Source organism: Armigeres subalbatus, chromosome 2 (genome assembly GCF_024139115.2).
Source record: "Armigeres subalbatus isolate Guangzhou_Male chromosome 2, GZ_Asu_2, whole genome shotgun sequence".
NCBI lineage: Eukaryota > Metazoa > Arthropoda > Insecta > Diptera > Culicidae > Armigeres > Armigeres subalbatus.
Window position 1 is genome coordinate 8684491 of NC_085140.1, and position 20331 is coordinate 8704821.

Here is a 20331-nt window from a genome sequence, read left to right on the forward strand (position 1 = left end):
CTTTCAGACATTGCCTTCCGAAGTTGTTGACAAATTATCATTTATTTTCATAGGGACCCCTCATTAAGAAGAAAAATGCGAAATTAAAAAAAAAATGTTTTGCCTGCGTTGTAATAAAATGAATGCAATACACCCAGGTTTTTTTTACGCGGTTGGAATTCATTAATTTATCGGTTAACCTGAACTTTCACAACTTTTTAAATACCCCCTGAATTTTCTTTGATTTTTTGTGAATTTTTTCGTGGGGTTAACTCACGTGTAAAAAAAACCTGGGTGTATAATATGTATATGTAAATTGATGGAAAGGTTTAATCCAACTTCCTGAAGTGCTGTTTTTTACCTTTCTTAAGTGATTGTTTTCGTTACCCTTTTCAATACATGAGAAAGGCATCGTTACTGCTAGGTGGATTAATCTGTCTCATGACAATTAAAACTAATAAAATACTCTTTTTTTAACTGGGTAGATTTCATTTGTTATTCTTCATTATTAGCCGGATTTTCAAGGGTGCCCACAACCGAATCACAAAACTGAAATGTCCAAAAATTCCAAATTTGCGAAATTGACAACAAAATGTTTAAAATCGATGAAATCAAACCAATTTTTTCTCTAGCAGTAAGGTTGTACGTCTAGCTTTCCATTGGTATAAAAATGTAGACATAATGCCAACTAGAATCAAAGTTATGGACAAAATTCAAAACGGTGCCCACAACCGAACCACCTCCCCTATCATAAATAAATATTGTTATTCATAAATCAATACAAAAATTATTTTTTTTTTCCAATTTCGTTTATTTGGTAGGCTCAGGCGTGTATAACACTTTACGGAGCCATTGTTCTTTGTGATATATACAATCAATATCATTCTATTATACGGTTAGTAAGAGGGGGGTAGAAGCCAGCGTACTCGTGGTGACTCGAGGTTAGTTTACAATGTTTAAGGATGGACGGGGCTTAGGATTTGGGATCAGGAAATTTCAGCTTCTCATCCGGGCATTTGGCGTCAGTGACGATGTGGCGTGTCGTCGTGCTCGAGGAATGGTTCGACTGGGAGCATCTTCCGGATGGCAAGAGCTATGGAGCTCTATGGAACAAAAAGGCAGAGACAGAACAAAAAAAAACTTTAAAGAAAGAAAAAAAACAAAATGTTAGATTTTTATGTCAGAAGCACAAAGAAAACTATAAATGGCCTGCATATAGACAACATCACGATCTCCCAAAACACCGCGAACTTCCCTGAAGGGTTGTTTACCTCGGGCCACAAGGGTATCCAATAATTGCTCTCTGGAGGCGTCATTTTCCGAGCAGGACCAAACTACGTGATCGATGTCATCATAATCGGCTCCGCACCTACATAAGTTGCTATCGACAAGGTTTATTCTGTACAGATGTGCGTTTAGTGAATAGTGATTGGACATAAGCCTCGACATCGTGCGAATGAAGCCTCGACTTAAGTCCTCACCTCTGAACCACGCTCGCCCAGAAACTTTTGGAACTATGGAAAATAGCCACCGTCCAAGTTCGTTGTGTGTCCAATTTCTTTGCCAACTTTGAAGAGTACTCTGACGGACTAATGGGAAAAAACTCATTGCTCGAGTATTGTCTATCATAAACCTCACCTTCCTGTGCGCCCACCTTTGCCAGCGAGTCTGCCTTCTCATTGCCGTAGATTGAGCAGTGAGATGGGACCCAAACAAAGGTAATCTTGAATGATCTTTCGACCAAAACACGCATCTGCTCTCTTATGTTTGTAAGAAAGTAAGATGCGTGCTTAACAGGTTTCATCGACCGGAGTGCCTCGATAGAACTAAGACTATCCGAGAAGATGAAATAATGGTCTACGGGCTGATTGGAAATTATCCCCAAAGCGAAGTTAATTGCTGCCAGCTCAGCAACATAAACCGAACACGGTTCCTGAAGTTTTCGGAAGGTGGTTGAAGTTACATTGAAAACACCGAAGCCAGTGGATCCGTTAATGCGAGAACCATCAGTGAAATATCTGTTGTTGCAATTGATGTGTTCATATTTTTCTGAAAAAAGGAGGAATAGAAATATTTCGAAGATGATCTGGTATTCCTTGAATAGCATGTTTCATGGACAGATCGTATTCAATTGAGGAACTGTCGTTGGTGAAGTGAACTCGAGGTGGATTATAACACGGAAGACAAAGATCTGAAGAAATGTAGTTGAGATAGACTCTAAGGAATCTTGAACGACAAGTTAGTTCAAGCATATTATCGAAGTTATCTAGAACAAGTGTGTTACTTGTTCCACATTTGACGAGTATTCTAAGTGAGAGCTCCCAGTAACGGTGCTTTAAAGGAGTGACTCCAGCAAGCACCTCCAGGCTCATGTTATGCGTTGAATGCATGCAGCCAAGGGCAATACGCAAACAACGATACTGAATTCGTTCCAATTTGATCAGGTGGCAATCAGCTGCTGAGAGGAAGCAGAAAGAGCCATACTCTAAAACAGAGAGAATAGTCGTTCTATAGAGTTTGATGAGGTCTTCCGGGTGAGCACCCACCAGGTTCCGGAGATAGAACGAAGAAAATGGATCCTTTTCCGGCATTTTGTATCAAATACTCAAAATGGAGTTTCCAAGTACATTTAGAATCAAACACGACCCCAAGGTATTTAGAAGATAAAGATTGGTTGATGTCATCATTCAACAGTTTTAGTTTCAGTTGAGCTGGGTACCGCTTCCTAGTAAACACAACCAACTGAGTTTTTTGCGGTGAAAACTCGATCCCTAGATGTCTGGCCCAAACAGTCAGATTATCCAGGGTACTTTGCAATGGTCCTTGCAAGACAGCTGCACACGGACCTCTTAGAGAGACCACGGCATCATCTGCAAGTTGTCTGAGCGTGCATTGTCCTTCCAAACAATTGTCAATATCTTTAACATAGAAATTATAAAGCAAGGGACTTAAACATGATCCTTGGGGAAGGCCCATGTAGCTATTTCTGGAAGTTGTCAGAGTGCCGAGTGTGAAGTTCATTTGTTTTTCTGCCAACAAATTATACAAGAAATTGTTCAAAATAACGGGTAATCCACTACTGTGCAGATTGTCTGACAGTACTTCTATGGAAACTGAATCAAAAGCGCCCTTAATATCCAAGAATACTGAAGCCAATTGCTCCTTGTGCGCAAAGGCCAGCTGAATATCTGAAGAGAGCAACGCTAGACAATCGTTTGTTCCTTTACCTTTTCGAAAACCAAACTGAGTATTTGAAAGCAATGCATTTTCTTCGACCCAATGGTCGACTCTTGAAAGGATCATTTTCTCTAATAACTTTCTCATGCATGATAGCATGGCAATCGGTCGGTATGAATTGTGATTAGACGCTGGTTTCCCAGGCTTTTGAATAGCTATTACTTTGACCTGTCGCCATTCAGGTGGCACAATGTTGTACTCCATGAAACAGTTGTACAGGTCAAGTAATCGTCTTTTGCGATATCTGGGAGGTTTTAAGAAGATTGAATTTGATGTTATCGCATCCCGGAGCAGAGTTATTCGATGAAAGAAGAGACATAGAAAGTTCCAGCATTGTGAATGGTCTACCCAAAGAACCGGGATCAGTGACTGATTCTCGAAATAGCGGTTCTGCTGGTACGGAATCTGGGCAGACCTTGCGAAGTTGAATATCCATCGATTGGAGTATTCTTCACTCTCATTGGTGGAAATGCGGTTCCGCATGTTGCGAGCCGTTTTCCAAAGTGTTGTCATTGAGGTTTCTCGTGATAGTCCCTCGACAAATCGTCGCCAGTAGCTACGTTTTTTTGCCTTGAGAAGATTTTTGAGTTTTCTTTCGAGCCTCAAATACTCTTCAAAAAGCTCTGACCTTCCGTGTTTACGGAAGGCCTTGAAGGCATCAGATTTCTCAGAATACAACTTAGTACATTCATCATCCCATCCAGGAGTGGCTGGTCTTCTTATGACAGATGTACTTGGAACGCGTCGTTTCTGAGCTTCTAGTGCGCTTTTTTGAATCAACTCAGTAAGGAATCGATATTCATCCAAAGGTGGAAGAGTATCAGTTGATTCAATACCAATTTTACCGCCGATGAATTTTGCCAGTCAATGTTCTTCGTGAGATCGAAGGAACATTAACTGGCTCAGATTGTTGATAGCCACTCTTAATTGTGGTGACTATCGGCATATGGTCACTACCATGGGGATCTTGAATTACCTTCCACGTGCAATCTAATGATAGTGAATTTGAACATAAAGACAGATCAATACGGCTTTGTTGACCATTTGGTCCTATTCGGGTTACTTCACCAGTGTTCAAAATATTCAAATTGAAATCGTCACACAAATCATAGAAAATAGGCGCTCTATAATCGTCATACGTTTCGCCCCATCCAATACCATGTGCGTTCATATCACCCAATATCAATACTGGAGATGATAGGAGGGAGACTGCGCTCCAAAAATGTCGACGATTAATAGAGGCATTTGGAGGAATGTACACTGAAGCTATGCAAAGATCTTTATTCTTCACATTTACTTGGCATGCGACGATTTCTAAGCCGGGAACAGTCGGAATGGGAATTCTGTAGAAGGAGTAGCATTTTTTGATCCCCAAAAGAACGCCACCATAATGATCATTCCGATCTTGGCGAATAATATTAAAATCGTGGAAGTTGATTTCATCTTCAGAAGAAAGCCATGTTTCACAGAGTGCAAATACATCGCAATCGGAATTGCGAATCAAAAACTTGAACACGTCTAATTTATTTTCAGACTATGACAGTTCCACTGCAGCACAGTGATTGTATCTTGGGTATTGGCCGTATTATCCATCGAAAGATACAATTCCTGCAAGAAGGGGCCATGAAACAGTCAATTGCTTCAGATAACTTTCCACTGTTGGTATAAAAGGTCAATGATAGGCCTCAATGAATTCGGAATATTGAATAAATTCAAAAACGGTCCACAAGGTCCTTAAAGGAGATCAATCCTCGCTTGGACGGAATACTTTTTACTAGAAGTGCGAATTACTTTTTTTCTCTCGTAGATTCTCCTAGCCGGATGTTTCTTCGACACATCGGATTTTGGCAATGGCGGGAATGCCTTACTGCAACTTGGATCAAAAGAAGCAGTAGGGACAGGTTGCTTCGGGATTTTTAATAAACCCCCATTACCTTCAGATTTTGCCAAGCTTTTATGGATGATTTTTTTCTCTTGCGGCGCGATCCCGGGGAAGACGGTTGCTTCCTCTTTTCGGGCACGTGTACCTCCGCAGGATCATCCATATCGGCTGCGTCAGAGTCCAATTCATCAATGGATATGGAATCATAATAATCACTTTCACGAACGGTGGCTGAAATAGCAGTCGATGCAGTGGCTGTGGCGGATGTGTCTTGCGACTTAACCATTTCCGCATACGACTGCTTGGAGCGCTGTACCAACGAGCGCTTCACTTTTTGGGTGCGCTTTTGTACACCGGGCATTCTTGCAAACCATGGGGAGGGTTCAAACCACAATAAGCACATTTTGTTGCTTGTTGCTGGCAGAACTCCTCCTGATGTCTTTCTGAGCATTTGCCACAACGTAGTTTGTTGTCACAAAACTCGGCAGTGTGACCAAGTTGTTTGCAGTTGGTACAATTAAATACCCTTGGCACAAAAAGACGCACCGGAAATAGCATGTTTTCAATATCAACATATTTTGGGAGCATCGAACCGGCGAACGTCACCCGAAGCGAACCTGACTTGGAATATACCTTCTTTCCATCTACCGTGGCTGCTGAATGCAATTCCTTGCAGTCCAGAATATCCACGGTAGACTCCATTGCATTCTTTAGGCGGCCTTTTCCCGCAAGTACATCCTTGCAAGTCAGGCTCGCTGCGTTGATCACACCTTCAATTTCGACCTCCCGCGAGGGGACATAAACCATATATTCAACATTGTACGCCCTGTCGCCAGCAATTTCATTCGCCACCTGGTATGTAGGTGCGGTGATGCGTAGTTTGTTCCTGTTGATCTGGCTAAAATCAAGCTTCGGAAAACGACGCGTCAAATCTCGTTTAATGCCGAGAAAATCTAGGCTTTTTACTTTCTGCCGAAAGTAAACAACCCAAGGCCCAGGCGAAGCCGCATGGTACAATCGAGTGCGCCCTCCATCTTTAGCAGGCACACTGCCTTCTCCAGTCTCCGCCTCCATTCTCACCCCGCAAGGTGGAAGGATAATTTTGCTTATACTAACTTAAAACTAATAGCAAATTAGAAAAAAAACTTTTAAAAAACTAATTTGATTAATTCTAAGCAGTCCCACTCTGTATCAAACAGAAGGGAGAACAATAAAAAGTTTTGCCACTTATCTGCCCCTGCTGCTGTAGGTAGCAGCAGTAACAATAGCCTGCTTCACTGGCGTCGCCAGAAGCAGCTACTTCACTCGCCGACAGTGATCGCCTTGGATCCGTAGGTAGGAGCACAACACAATAGCCTTTTCACTACCGAACACAATCCGCGATGAGACACAGCACACACGTCTGGCTCGTTCGAACTATCGGCACGGAATGCACAAAAATTATTGATTTGAAGCAGAATCCGGTTGATTCTATCATTTCTTTTTCTCTGTGTTCTACTGACTACTGAATCATGTTGTGAAGCCATCTGATGGAAATTTTAAAACAAAGGCCTCTATTTATGAGGTTGAGAAACGTTGCATATTATTACGCATCCAGTGTGTATTGATGCAGGTATGAAACTATCTTCCGTAAAACGGATCTTTGGCCATCATTAATCAGTAAATAGCGGGCTATGAGTCGGTATCTCTTTAAATCGGGCAATCAACGAGGACGGACATACACACAGCACGCGTGACTAGGCGACCAACCAGCTTGCTCGGTTCGCACACATTTGATAAATATTTGCAGGTTCTGCATGATCTCTGCTGATACACATCACGTCTCACTGACGTAGAACAACGAAAAATTCTAGTTGAATTCAAATTTTCGAATTTGGTGCTTTGATTAAAAATGCTTGACGTTCTCCACTGCTGGCCCATCAGCTACCGTTAAGTTGGAGAGGTTGTTCGTGTTGATCTTCCGGCGCGGAATCCAGTCTACTGTATCTGGAGAGTCGTGTCTGTGCTTCTCCTGTATCCGAATACATCAATTGAAATTTCACAATTCGAGTGATTTTGTTAATTTAAATATTTTTTTCGCACCATCCTACTACATCTTTTCGCTATGAAATCCAAGTTGTTGATAGATATGTTGATGGATTTTCTTCAAGAAATAATTTAAGAACTTGTTATAAGTTTCTGAATCGCGTTCGATGAAGCAATTTCAATGTTTCTTCTCTGAAACTGGTTATGAATTTTGTTTTTGCCCGACTCTACGTCTTACAATTATAGAGAATATTTACATTTTGACAGCATCTTTCTACCAAGGAAATAATGAGCGCAACGAATTGTACTCCAATTTTTACAAATATTCAGAGCAGACTTGTCTCAACCGATATAATATAAAATCATCGCTGTTGAATGCTTTGAATAAATCGTTTCATATAGTTTCGCATTAATATTGAAGTATGGAAGATTTTTTTCCGTTTTGAGGCATATTGAATTATTTCTTTAAGGACACTCCTCACGGAATCCAAATTCAAAAGTACTCGCGTTCCAAGGGCACACTATTCGATACGGAAGCAACGCCCAACTGTCATTTTTATTATTTCAGCTTTTCTGCGTCGCAGCATGCATTCCGTATCGAGTGGTGTGCTCTAGAAAACGCGAGTACTTTTTAATTTTGATTCCGTGAGGAATGACCTTAAGAAGGTTTTTTGAAAAATCGTCCAAAAAATTAAAAAAAATTGTTTTATTAATTTCATCGATACAATCCAACACTGCTAAAAACTTTTGAAACATAAAAATAAAGGCAAAATTCAAAATTCTGAATTAAACCTTGAATTCATTCTAAATTCAATCTGGAATTCATTCTGAATTCATTTTAATTCCCTTAGAAGTTCATTCTGAATTCCTCTAGGAATTCATTCTAAACTCCCCTAGGAAATCCAGTTACTCCGAGAGTCAATCCAGGAATTCTTGAAATAACTCACGCCGTTGATCACATCGGTTAATTCTTTTAAGAGTGGCAAGCAAACGCGAATTTTTAAAATTGGAATTTCCCGTAAAAATCCGAAAAACTTCTGGTGGAAATTACAAAAAAAAAATCATTCCGAAAACATTGCCGTGAGAACTTCAGAAAACCTCGGTTGTATGTGAGATGGGAGAAATTCCGAAGAATTGAACAAAAAGTCCGAGAAATTTCTCAAGTGAAACCTGACCAGGACGATAAACAAAATTATATCATACTTATAACAACTTTGGATATAAATAACAATTTAATAACTGCCAGTCGTTTCCAGTAAATACTGTATCAAATTAAAAACAGATATAATTTTCTGTTATTTTAACTACTATTTGGACATAACTTGTAATAGAATCTGTTAAAAAAGGTAAATAACTAATCACCACGACCTGTTACTAATCGGTTATTTTATTCTGGTCGGGAATCCAAAGAATTTCTTGCGGAAGCTTCTGCCAAAGGATCTCTGAAGAGTTTGCTGAGGAAATTTCGAAGAATTTGCGGAGAAAATGTCACCGCCAAGCAAAATCATGACAAACTCCGCCGCCTACGTTTTCTAGGCCAACGCACACCTCTAACTCAGGAATTCCTGTAGAAACACGGAAAAAAACGTAAAAACACGGAAACTAGTGGAGGATCTTTAGATAAATTTGTAAAGTAAGTGAAACAACTACAGGAAAAAAGGATTTGCTTGTGGAACTTCGGTATGGATTCCTTGAAGAGCTTCAGGAGTTATTCCTGAAGGGTCTCGAGGAGAAATTTCTGATGGAATTGGAGGAGTTCCAGGAAGATTTTCTGAAGGCAAATCTCAAAAATATCTGGGTGGAGTTATTATAGGAACTCCAGGAGGAATTTCTGATGGAATTTGAGAAGGAATTCTTGGAGGAATTTCTTGACACATTTGTGGAATAACTTCAAGGAAGAAGGAATTTCTGGAGAAACTCTCTAAAATCTCATGGTTTAGTTCCTTGATGAAATCCAAAATTAATTCGTTGTTGTACTCCAGGAGGAATTCATGGAAAAACAGCAGAAGTAATTCCTGTGGATTTCCTGGAGGAACTACACGATGTGATTCTGGAAGGCTTCATTAAGACTTTTGGGAACTCTATTCATTATTACTAAATTCCCAAATTTATAAATTCCTAAATTTATAAACTTCCAAATTTATAAATTCTTAAATATATAAATTCCCGAATTCCTATGTTCGTGAATTTCTAACCTCATTAATTCTTAAATTCCCTAATTCCTAAATTCTCATATTCCTGAATCCCTGATTTCATAAATTACTGAATTTCTAAAATCGGAAATTCCCAAGTTCTTAAATTCTAGAATTCCTAAATTCCTAAGTTCCTAATTTCTTAAATTTCTAAATGCAGGGATTCTCCAATTTCTAAATTACCACGTTCCTAAGTTCCTGTGTTTCTAAATTCCTGAATTTTTTAATTTCTGAACTCCCAAATTCTAAAATTCCTGTTTTCCTAAATTCCTAAATTTCCTAAATTCGTGATTGTGACAATTGATTTGCTTACCGGCTATGGAAGGTTTGTCTTGGCATGGTGGTTTCCATATCACTGATCAAGCCGCCCCACCACGACGTTAGGCAAGAAGATTCAGGCTTCGATTGTGTGCTATTCAATGCATGGTCTCCATGCCTCCCTTTCACATTCTGTCGCTTCATACTTGTCCGCACTTGCGAACGGCTTTCAATCTGTTGATATTCAAATTACTTTCGTTTATCGATTTTATAAAACAATATAAATCCCTGATCACAATAAACCCTGAATTCTAAATTCCTAAGTTCTAAAATTTAATATATGTGTCGTCATTACTTGTCATTATTTATAAGCTCGGATTGCAGATTTCAGCCTGGCCATCGCTCGCGATTCAACTTAGTTTCCCCAGTGACCATAATCTTATCAGCTGCACAAAACATTCAATTCCTAATCCATTTTTCTCGGTCTTGCTCATTTTTTACAAACTGGATTTTTGGAAACACATAATGATTAAACATAATATTAATTATTATTTGGCATAAAATGTTGGATGGTTTCAATTCGAACGACTTTCATACACGACAAGACTTGCAAGCAGTGCTGAATCGTTATCAGACAATATTGATTGCAATTTTCTTGTGAAAACTTTACACGTGAAAACAGTAGGCGAGTTGTCAAATTTTGTACTCAAACGATAATAATCACAGAATTTCCATTCAAACATTCAATTTCAAACAAATCTTTACTAATATCAGCTAATTGTCAACAGTCCTGTTATATCTTCTATTTGGCGTTATGGTTTCATGGTAGTAACGAAAAAGATTTCAAAATGTAACGGCAAATGCTTCAAACCAAGATACGATTTCTCAACCATTCTTAATCGCTGGTGAGTTTTTATCACTTGATAATTTAAAAAATGGATGGCTGGTGAATTTTGATCATCCTCGATTTTTGAAAAATTCGATTTTTCCCAAGGAACATATAGCGACTTGTAAGTGTTCAAAAAAAAAACAAGGAACAGAATATTCCGGCTGTTTTTTTATCGGTGCATGGATTTACAATCTGTTGTCGCGAACGGAGTCCTCATACCCTACATATGTAACTGGAAAAAAATCATGACAATTGGACTAAAAACAACTGAGATATATCGGGGCGAAGTTGCCGTTCCACGCTTTTTGTAGGGATTGGTACTTGCAGTGTTAATAAGCACAATATCATCTCTGGGGAAAGGTTGTTATACACATCATGAATCAGCATACGATTCTCTGTCTCATGCGAGTCCCGGAAGGTCTAACTCACACGATCACATTAACATCAACAAGATACAAATTAGTAATATTTAAAAAATTGAGGGTTTATTGAAAATATTTTATAAATTTCAAATAAATCCATTTAATTCCAAAACCTGATTATGTCTTTTTTCTTCTCTTCTTCTATATATAAAAATGAGTTTACATTATCTTTAAGGCAATATAACTCATGAACGGATGGACAGATAAGCGTAATTTATGCACGGTTTGATTCGTCTTCAATGTGGCGGCTTTTCTGTGTAGAAAAAGCAGGGAAAATGTGAAAATAGGGGAAAAGGTGGTAAAATGAACACGTTAAGAACTTGCGTTGAATTTAATCATAAAACGAGAATAACTTGCTAGTTTTACCACTTAGACCAACAATTTAACTCATATTCTTATTGCAAAATGAACATCGATTATAAAACTCTTTTGTAACATTTAATTTTCATGTTTTCAACTCCAGCACCGTAAATATAACCAATTAAGATTACGAGAGCCTTTTGAAAAATCTGGTATAACTTTTGAAAAGCTCTTAATTATCAAAATAATAACAAGAAGAAAAAAAGGTTTGGAATCTCAGTTATTTTGAAATTAAATTGAGATATTCAAAGTTTTATCTTGATTATTTGATATGGTTTGTTGCTTGAACTTCCGCTTCACAATTGCACAACTTTTATCATAAATTTGTATAAGTTTGATACAAGTGTTTATTTTACCTGCAAACATGCCATGTGATAAATAGCTCTTCCTATAACGATGCAAACCAAAAATTTTACTATTCACCCCTGCAACATCTTTGTGAAGGTTGTCCTATCTGCCGCGGTAGTTTGAACCAATTTTATGATGAATTTATTAAGAATTGAAGCTTACGGAAAAATGTTTGAAAATTACATCAGACCCAATTTTTACGGCTTCGTTTGATATTTTAGATAATAATAGCAATTCGCTCTGTCTAAAAACCAAAATATTTGCTCAGGCACCTTATGTTATTTCGAAGAAAACTTGTGCATGGTTAACATACGCCTAATTAGTGTTTTAATCTCAATATAGCCAACTGTTCATTTTACCACCCCTGTTCATTTTACCAGCTTTTCCCCTACTAACATTTTGATGAACGGAGTAAAAATTCAACAGGAATGCAATATGTTGCAGTAATAAGTTCAACACATTGTCAATAATCAAAGTATTTGTTTATTTGTTTAATTTATCTGACATCAATTAGTCTTAATGAGTATTTTAAATCTAAAAATATACGAGCTCGGTGGTCTAGTGGCTACCGCTTCTGCCTTATAAGCAGGAGGTCGTGGGTTCAATTCCAGGCTCGTCCCTTTCCTACTTTGTATTTCTATCTTAGTTCTTTTTGTGTTTCACGTTATACCAAAACTATTCCTACTGTTATAACCTTCCACACAATCCCTAAACCTCCCGTGACACCTTTGAGAGGTCGTAGAGTTCTCTGCATCTTTCTTAAGTGTGTCCAACAAACCGTCCTTCCTTGCTCAGCATTCGCAAGGACGTGGCCAGGACAGATCTCGACTATTGGAGAGTACATTGCTTCTATCTAAGAGTTAGTGATTAGTCCCAAATCAATATCTGTGGTAACGGATGAAAGTGATGCTACTCTCATACAATAGTCTTGGCTTGTACCACCTACGAATTTGTGCGAACTGCTAAATGCTAATGCTAATGCTAATGAGTATTTTAAATCTAAAAATTACAAAAACAAATCATCTAATTTCGTCACATTCTTTTCAGACAATTATTTTACAAACAGATAATAATTATACAGAAATACTAACTTCCAGACGTACTGCCTACATTGCCACAATAAAAAACTTGCCATACCCCGTTTGTCGGGATAACTAGTAACTTAATAGATACGCATTTTCACCTTAAAGAAATGTTTGTCTTCAATGTCTCATATTAACTCGTCTCATAAGCAGACAACATAAAAAAAAGATATTCTGTTTATTTATATTATTTCTGCTGTGTGTAAATTGTTGACCACCAACAGCCTCTTTAATAAATAGAACTTTATAGGTTGAACGGATTTTTTTCTACTAATTCAACAAAATTCACCTTTTTTTTCGCTCCCTTCAACCATTTTCAATGTACTCAATAGATATTTTACGCTGAATTCAGATACACATTCCGATTTTTTGATAAACGGGATTTAATTCACTAAAGTACGTACTTTCATAAACATTTGGTTTCTCTGCTCTGCAAAGCTGAATTTCGGCTTCTCACTTTGAGAATAAACTTTGCATTTCATAGAATGTGCCTTGCAGAAGGCATATGGGTTCGGGTTGTTGGATTTTATTTGACACGTTCATTTGTTGTGAAAAACGGAATTCAATTAACAAAAGTACAATTAACATTACTCTACAAAGCTTCATGTCTAAAGAAAACTCCACAGCCCACAGTATCCTAAAACTGAAGAACCAGATGGTGCAATGCTCATTTGTCGCTCCACATAAGATATGTTTAGTTTTCAACAATAAAGCTTTATTGCACATTAACGTTGGGTCCCTTCTGATAATTCCCAACCATTCTTCTTCAAATTTAACCCTTTTCTCCCACCACCCAACCGCCCAACCCACACCCCGAAGCACCAAACGCTTCCTTCCGTTTGATCGGTTTTAATTTCTGTTCCCAAACACACAAAACCACCCCCATCAACGTCTCGGGTGCTCTCCTCGTTGCGCTACTTTGAGTTTATGTTTTATTGTAGGTTTTTCATTCACTCTGTTTAGTCGGTCATTGATTGATTTTTTTTTTCGTTCACCTGTCACATAAAAGTTCCCACGATGAAGGAATGCTGACGGGGTTTCCTCTCGAGCGGCGATTCTGAGGGGACGCTAAATCACATTTGCTGCTCACGCTTCGTCGAGCACCGAAAAGAATCACTTTGAAAGCATGTCTCGAAAATTTCCCATTAAAAATAGAACATCACAACAGAAGTGTCGTTTTTGGGACGATTTTCTACGGCATTTGTATTTGCATCAGCACTTTGGCTTAATTTTCTGTTCGCATCCGGTTATAACAAGTCACAGAACTTCTTTTTTCTCTAATTAAAAACCGAAAGAATCCGCAATACACACGATACAGTTTTAATTCGAAAGGATCTAAGAGGAATCTTGGACTAGTGGAATGTATGAGGCAGGCGCGCGCGAGTGCTTCCTGGCTTTTCCTTGTGGGGGAATTTTCCTGCCTTGAAAGCGTGTATCCGTTCCGCTTGTGTGGGAAATCGAAGCGACCCGCACGAAGTTCTCCGCTGAACTGAGCTTCAGCTCAAGCCAGCAGTGCTTGTATAATGTTTAGTAACGGCGAAACAGGTCGGTTTGAAGCTTTCTCGCGCTCGTTGTGAGAGTGAGTGCCTTCTCGAAATTTGTTCTAACAGAGTGGGATGGGATTATGCAGTATTTTCCGCGTGCGATTTTCTTTTGAGTTACCTAACCGGAAAGTTTGATGTAGGACATGAGGCTGGATGTGATGGTATGGAAAGAGATGGAGCAAGCCAGATTACAACACGAGGTTTATTGTTGATGGAAAATGCAAAAGGGAATGAAGAACGCCAGTTGGAAAAGGATGCGTTAGGTAGGAGTGAGTGCACCTTGCGAAATATGTGACTAGGGTGGAATGAGCAATGATGGGTTTTCTGGTCTGTATATTTTGTTTGAACTTAATCTGAAATCTCTTCGAATCTCCTCGGGAAATTACCTGCAACACAAGTTATATTTTCATGCAATTTCCCCGCATAGATAAACTTCCAATTTAAAACTACGGAAATGCTAAAATAATTCAAAGTTGAAAATCAGTTAGAATGTAGAGCCGAAAAAGGGAAGAAAAAGTTTTTCGAATATAAATGGAAAGTTTATTAGAATTTCTGCGAGGATTATTTTTTTGAATTTCCACGGGAAATTCATTTGGCAAGTCTTTTAAATTTTTACTACATAATCATTCGAAAAGTCAATCGCATGCAAGGGAAAAAAATCGAACTTTCATGGGAAGTTTATTCGAAGTTCCACTGGATGTTTATTCGAAAAGCCATTCGAATTTCAGTCGAATTTCCCTGGAATATATTTCCTACGAACTCCGACGAAAAATTATTTTGATTGTCCATGAGAAACTGCTTCAAATTTCTTAAATAACTCTACACGTCACTTATAATTGTTTTATTACATTTTTCAGACGTCTCACTCTTACAAATTTGAAGTTATTCATCAATGACATTGCTCAGAAAAGAAAGTTTGAATACTCTTGGAAATACTACCAATTGAGTGATGACGATTACAACTTCAAGAGCTTGGAACAAATTTTGGAAGCCGATGACATCACCTCTGATTTCCCATGCTTTCAACAGGAATGGGAGCAGCCAAAGGTATAGGATTTTTTTCTTTTCTAATTCCAACATATGTATTTGATTGACATCTCTTCTAGGTGAATGCCTTGCATTCAGAGCAAACAGCACTTCTGGTGGCCACTATTAGGATCTCAAACCTCGATCCAATGGAACTTTCGACTGTTTTAGAATGTTTTGTAACCTACGACGTTGCCACGACTGGACAGGATTCATGTCCCCGTCTTCAGCTATTTGTCGGTCTCGTTGAAGTAAAGCGAACCGATCTTTACAGCACCAATCTGGAGGTCGGTTTTAATGGACGAGACACATTCAAGGATTTGCTTACAGTAACAGCCACTTCAGAGTTCCTCATGATTGAGTTGGAGTTCCCGAAGGTACCCGATTGCAGCTTCGATCGATTTTGCATCGAGTCACTGAAGTTCAGATTAGTGAGTACGAATGAACTCAATCAGGTATGGTTTTCCCGTCAGTTTGTATCCCGCTTGATAACGATAACAAATTTGTCTCTTGTGTACTTTTGCTCTTAGGAACTTCCCAATATCCTCTATTATGATGATAACGGATATTGGCGCTCGATGCTGATAAGATTGGATGCCCTAAAGTTGTTGCGACAAAGAATAAAAATCTATTGCAGGTAAACGAAAATTTATTATTTAGATACCAGACATTCACACATCACTCTATTTTTCAGACATTCTCATCAAATACTAGCACTCTTACATTCGATTTACTCCGATTACGAGGAAAAGTGCTCAATTAAATTAACTGATGATCAATCAGCATCTGCAATGGAATTAAAGGAAAGTCTTCTGAACGAATTAACTGCCAAAATCGAGAATCCTTCGGATGTTCGAAGTATTCTGCTACATGAACTGAAAACCGATTCTATTTATTCAAAATCAACAATTTGAGTCACACTTTCTGAAACTTATTTCTTTTAAGCTGGTATGTTCACAAGCCCGTCGCCGTTGCCATTTCCACGATTATCAATCGCTACGTGAATGTTGACGAACCGTCCAATTCGGTTGTCCAGTTCCTCGTCAACTTCATCCTCCGGTGTTTCATCGTCCTCGACTGCCGCAACACTTTTCTTCAATGTTTCTTTTGGAGATTGTGCTACTTCGGTTTCGGAAGAGGCCTCTTTGTTCTCCGATTGCTCCGAATCGCTTTCACTATCTCCGTCGTGTAAGATGTCGACGAAGATGGACACCAGTGGGTCGTCATCCGGGATGTGGTGAGAGCTGCTCGATAATACGGACCGAGGATCTGCTTGGTCGATTTCGGTTTGGATATTGGCCGCTTCCAGTGGGGCTCCTTGGACGCAGGCGGCGCACAGAATTACTGCAAAAAGCAGCACAAACTTCATATTTTCGGCGTTTACTTCAGCTAACGAATTGCAAATGATTAGAAAAATCTTTAATCAGCTACGATGGTCGGTCTTTTATAATTCGTTTTCGATTGTATAGATTATTCGAAATAGCGAGGCAATTAAGTTTATGAGCTATCTGCGATAGCAAAGTACTGGACAACGAAAAATAAAATAGTAATCAGGAAGGAAGGAAGGAATTAGCGTGCTGCGTGACTAATGAATTGGTATTTGCTACAAGCATTGCCGAGTAATAAAAAAATGAACTTTATTTTGAACAACTCGTTGTTCGGAACTTGTGCAAAAAGTGTTACTAATTACATTTTTGAACGGTTACGATATTTTTGCAAACTCATTGTCAACTACAGGCAAATCCTGACCAACAAATACCTTTCTTCAATATCCAACTTCGTGGTACTTATGAAGATATCGTTGAGTTGGGGCTCTCTCATTAAGTAAGTACTATATCAACACTTCCTTCCCCTTCGTGTGCAAATTGTACGAATTCGTATGTCAACACCAATTCCATCAATCTTCAGCATATAGGAAAACAGTAGCCACTGTACTAACCAAATCAAAACGTGTAGACACTGTAAGCAGGAAGATCTAATCCAGAGATACTTATAGATTTATCGCCGAATATAACCAAATCCGCAAATCTGCAAATCTCTCAACTTCAGCGGGAGCACACGCATACTCGCCGATGTGCTCAAGGATCGTGAATTCGGCATCGTAGCGCTGCAGGAGGTTTGTTGGAAGGGATCAATGGTGCGAACGTTTAGAGGTAATCATACCATCTACCAGATCTGCAACAACACACACACACACGAGCTGGGAACAGCTTTCATAGTGATGGGCGATATGCAAAGGCGCGTGATCGGGTGGTGGCCGATCAATGAAAGAATGTGCAGGTTGAGGATCAAAGGCCGGTTCTTCAACTTCAGCATAATCAACGTCCATAGCCCACACTCCGGAAGCACTGATGATGATAAGGACGCATTCTACGCGCAGCTGGAACGTGAGTACGACAGCTGCCCAAGCCACGACGTCAAAATCATTATAGGAGATTTGAACGCTCAGGTTGGCCAAGAGGAGGAGTTTAGACCGACTATTGGGAAGTTCAGCGCTCACCGGCTGACGAACGAAAACGGCCTAGGACTAATTGATTTCGCCGCCTCCAAGAATATGGCAAATTCTATCAGAAGCTCAACACATCCCGCAAAGGCTTCGTGCCGCGAGCCGAAATGTGTCGGGATAAGGATGGGAGCATCTTGACGGACGAACGTGTGGTGATCGAAAGGTGGAAGCAGCACTACGAGGAACATCTGAATGGCACTGAAAGTACAGGCAGTGAAAGTCAAGGCAGCGGAGGAGATGACTACGTCAGTTCAGCGGACGATGGAAGCCAACCAGCCCCCACCTTGAGGGAAGTTAAGGATGCCATCCAACAGCTAAACACCAATGAAGCAGCTGGTAAGGATGGTATCGGAGCTGAGCTCATCAAGATGGGCCCGGAAAAGCTGGCCACTTGCCTGCACAAACTGATAGTCAGAATCTGGGAAACCTAACAGCTACCGGAGGAGTGGAAGGAAGGGGTTATTTGCCCCATTTACAAGAAAGGCGACAAACTGGAGTGTGAGAACTTTCGAGCGATCACCATCCTTACTGCCGCCTACAAAGTGATATCCCAGATCATCTTCCGTCGTCTGTCACCATTAGTGAACGAGTTTGTGGGAAGTTATCAAGCCGGCTTCGTTGACGGCCGCTCGACAACGGACCAGATCTTTACTGTACGGCAAATCCTTCAAAAATGCCGTGAATATCAGGTCCCAACGCACCATCTGTTCGTTGATTTCAAGGCGGCATACGACAGTATAGACCGCGTAGAGCTATGGAAAATTATGGACGAGAACAGCTTCCCTGGGAAGCTTACCAGACTGATCAAAGCAACGGTGGATGGTGTGCAAAACTGTGTGAAGATTTCGGGCGAACACTCCAGTTCGTTCGAATCGCGCCGGGAACTAAGACAAGGTGATGGACTTTCGTGCCTGTTGTTCAACATTGCGCTAGAAAGTGTCATGTGGAGAGCCGGGTGTAACAGCCGGGGTACGATTTTCAACAGATCCAGTCAATTTATTTGCTTCGCGGATGACATGGACATTGTCGGCCGAACATTTGCAAAGGTGGCAGAACTGTACACCCGCCTGAAACGTGAAGCAACAAAAGTTGAACTGGTGGTGAATGCATCAAAGACAAAGTACATGCTTGTGGGCGGAACCGAGCGCGACAGGGCCCGCCTGGGAAGCACCCAAGTAGCACACGCAACACCTTCCTAAAAGCACCTTGTTTCTATTCAGTTTCAATAAAGGCATTGGAAAAACATCAAAGCACGAAAAAGTTCCATCAAGATGTCAAAAACTTTCGAGTTGTGATCAATGTTTCATTAAAATTGCAATGCAGTACGTGTTTGAAATTTGGAAACAAACAACCAAAGAATACTGCACTTTATGTTGCAAACACGAAACAAAATCATCAAGTTGCATATTTTTTACCATGTAATTTCAATGCGTCTTTCAAAATTTATTTGTTTGTTCAATTTAAGTTGCATATAAGTTGAGTGTGTCTTCATGTTTAATTTAGCATAGTTCAACGTTTTGACAACTCACATTTTTTTCCGGTGATGGTGCAATCAAGTAACAGAAAACCCAAGTATGGTTTTTATGGTGAGTCAACATGCAGAGCCTTCGAAGTGTCGAATGGTGCTATGGTAGAGTGAAGGACTATCAATCACAAGATTCATAAATCGAATCCAGTTTTATATTTTTATTTTATTTTTTTTTCCGCTGTAGAATTCTGCAACATTATTGCAATTTTACTGCAATCAGTGGATGTTTCCGTAGGCTCCACCTCTTGCGCTTTTTAGATTGCAAGAGTGTTATGTTTGATGGCACATACGCAAAGATTATTTCTTTCCGAATAGTTGCAACACAGTGAAATGTTCAGTAGTGAAACAAGTTATGCTGCTTGGGCAGTGTTACGATAGACGGGGATACCTTCGAGGTGGTCGAGGAATTCGTCTACCTCGGATCCTTGCTAACGGCTGACAACAACGTTAGTCGTGAAATACGAAGGCGCATCATCTGTGGAAGTCGGGCCTACTACGGGCTCCAGAAGAAACTGCGGTCGAAAAAGATTCGCCACCGCACCAAATGTGTCATGTGCAAGACGCTTATAAGACCGGTTGTCCTCTACGGACATGAAACATGGACAATGCTCGAGGAGGACTTGCAAGCACTCGGAGTATTCGAGAGACGGGTGCTTATGACCATCTTTGGCGGAATGCAAGAAGACGGTGTGTGGCGGCGAAGAATGAACCATGAGCTCGTCCAACTCTACGGCGAACCCAGTATCCAGAAGGTAGCTAAAGCCGGAAGGGTACGATGGGCAGGACATGTTGCAAGAATGCCGGACAGCAACCCTGCAAAGATGGTGTTCGCTTCCGATCCGGCAGGTACGAGACGGCGTGGAGCGCAGCGAGCGAGATGGGCAGACCAGGTGCAAAACGACTTGGCGAGCGTGGGGCGTATCCGAGGATGGAGAGATGCGGCCTCGAACCGTGCATTTTGGTGTCAAATTGTTGATCCAGTGTTATCTGTTTAGATGTTAACTAAATGAATGATTGAACCAAATCCGGAGTTGCACCACTAGAATTCAGAGC

The 20331-nt window shown here is 40.0% G+C and overlaps 2 protein-coding genes across 3 annotated transcripts in view; one reads left to right on the forward strand and one right to left on the reverse strand.

Annotated features, from left to right (window-relative positions):
• The window catches only part of LOC134217653 (uncharacterized), a 91410-nt gene extending 75246 nt beyond the window's left edge, over window positions 1-16164 (forward strand). The window contains exons 2-5 of the mRNA XM_062696462.1: window positions 15076-15265; window positions 15325-15699; window positions 15775-15881; window positions 15939-16164. Coding sequence (XP_062552446.1) covers window positions 15076-15265; window positions 15325-15699; window positions 15775-15881; window positions 15939-16158 — 892 coding nt within the window. The 3' untranslated portion in view covers window positions 16159-16164. The remainder of the gene's footprint in view (window positions 1-15075; window positions 15266-15324; window positions 15700-15774; window positions 15882-15938) is intronic.
• The window catches only part of LOC134217654 (carbohydrate sulfotransferase 11), a 91502-nt gene that overhangs the window by 65635 nt on the left and 5536 nt on the right, over window positions 1-20331 (reverse strand). Inside the window, exon 1 of one of the 2 annotated variants that reach the window (XM_062696463.1) lies at window positions 13670-14159. The exons of the other annotated variant lie outside the window; for it this stretch is intronic. The gene's annotated coding sequence lies outside the window, so the exon portion shown is untranslated. Of the gene's footprint in view, window positions 1-13669; window positions 14160-20331 lie in introns of those variants that run through there. 2 annotated transcript variants of the gene reach the window in all.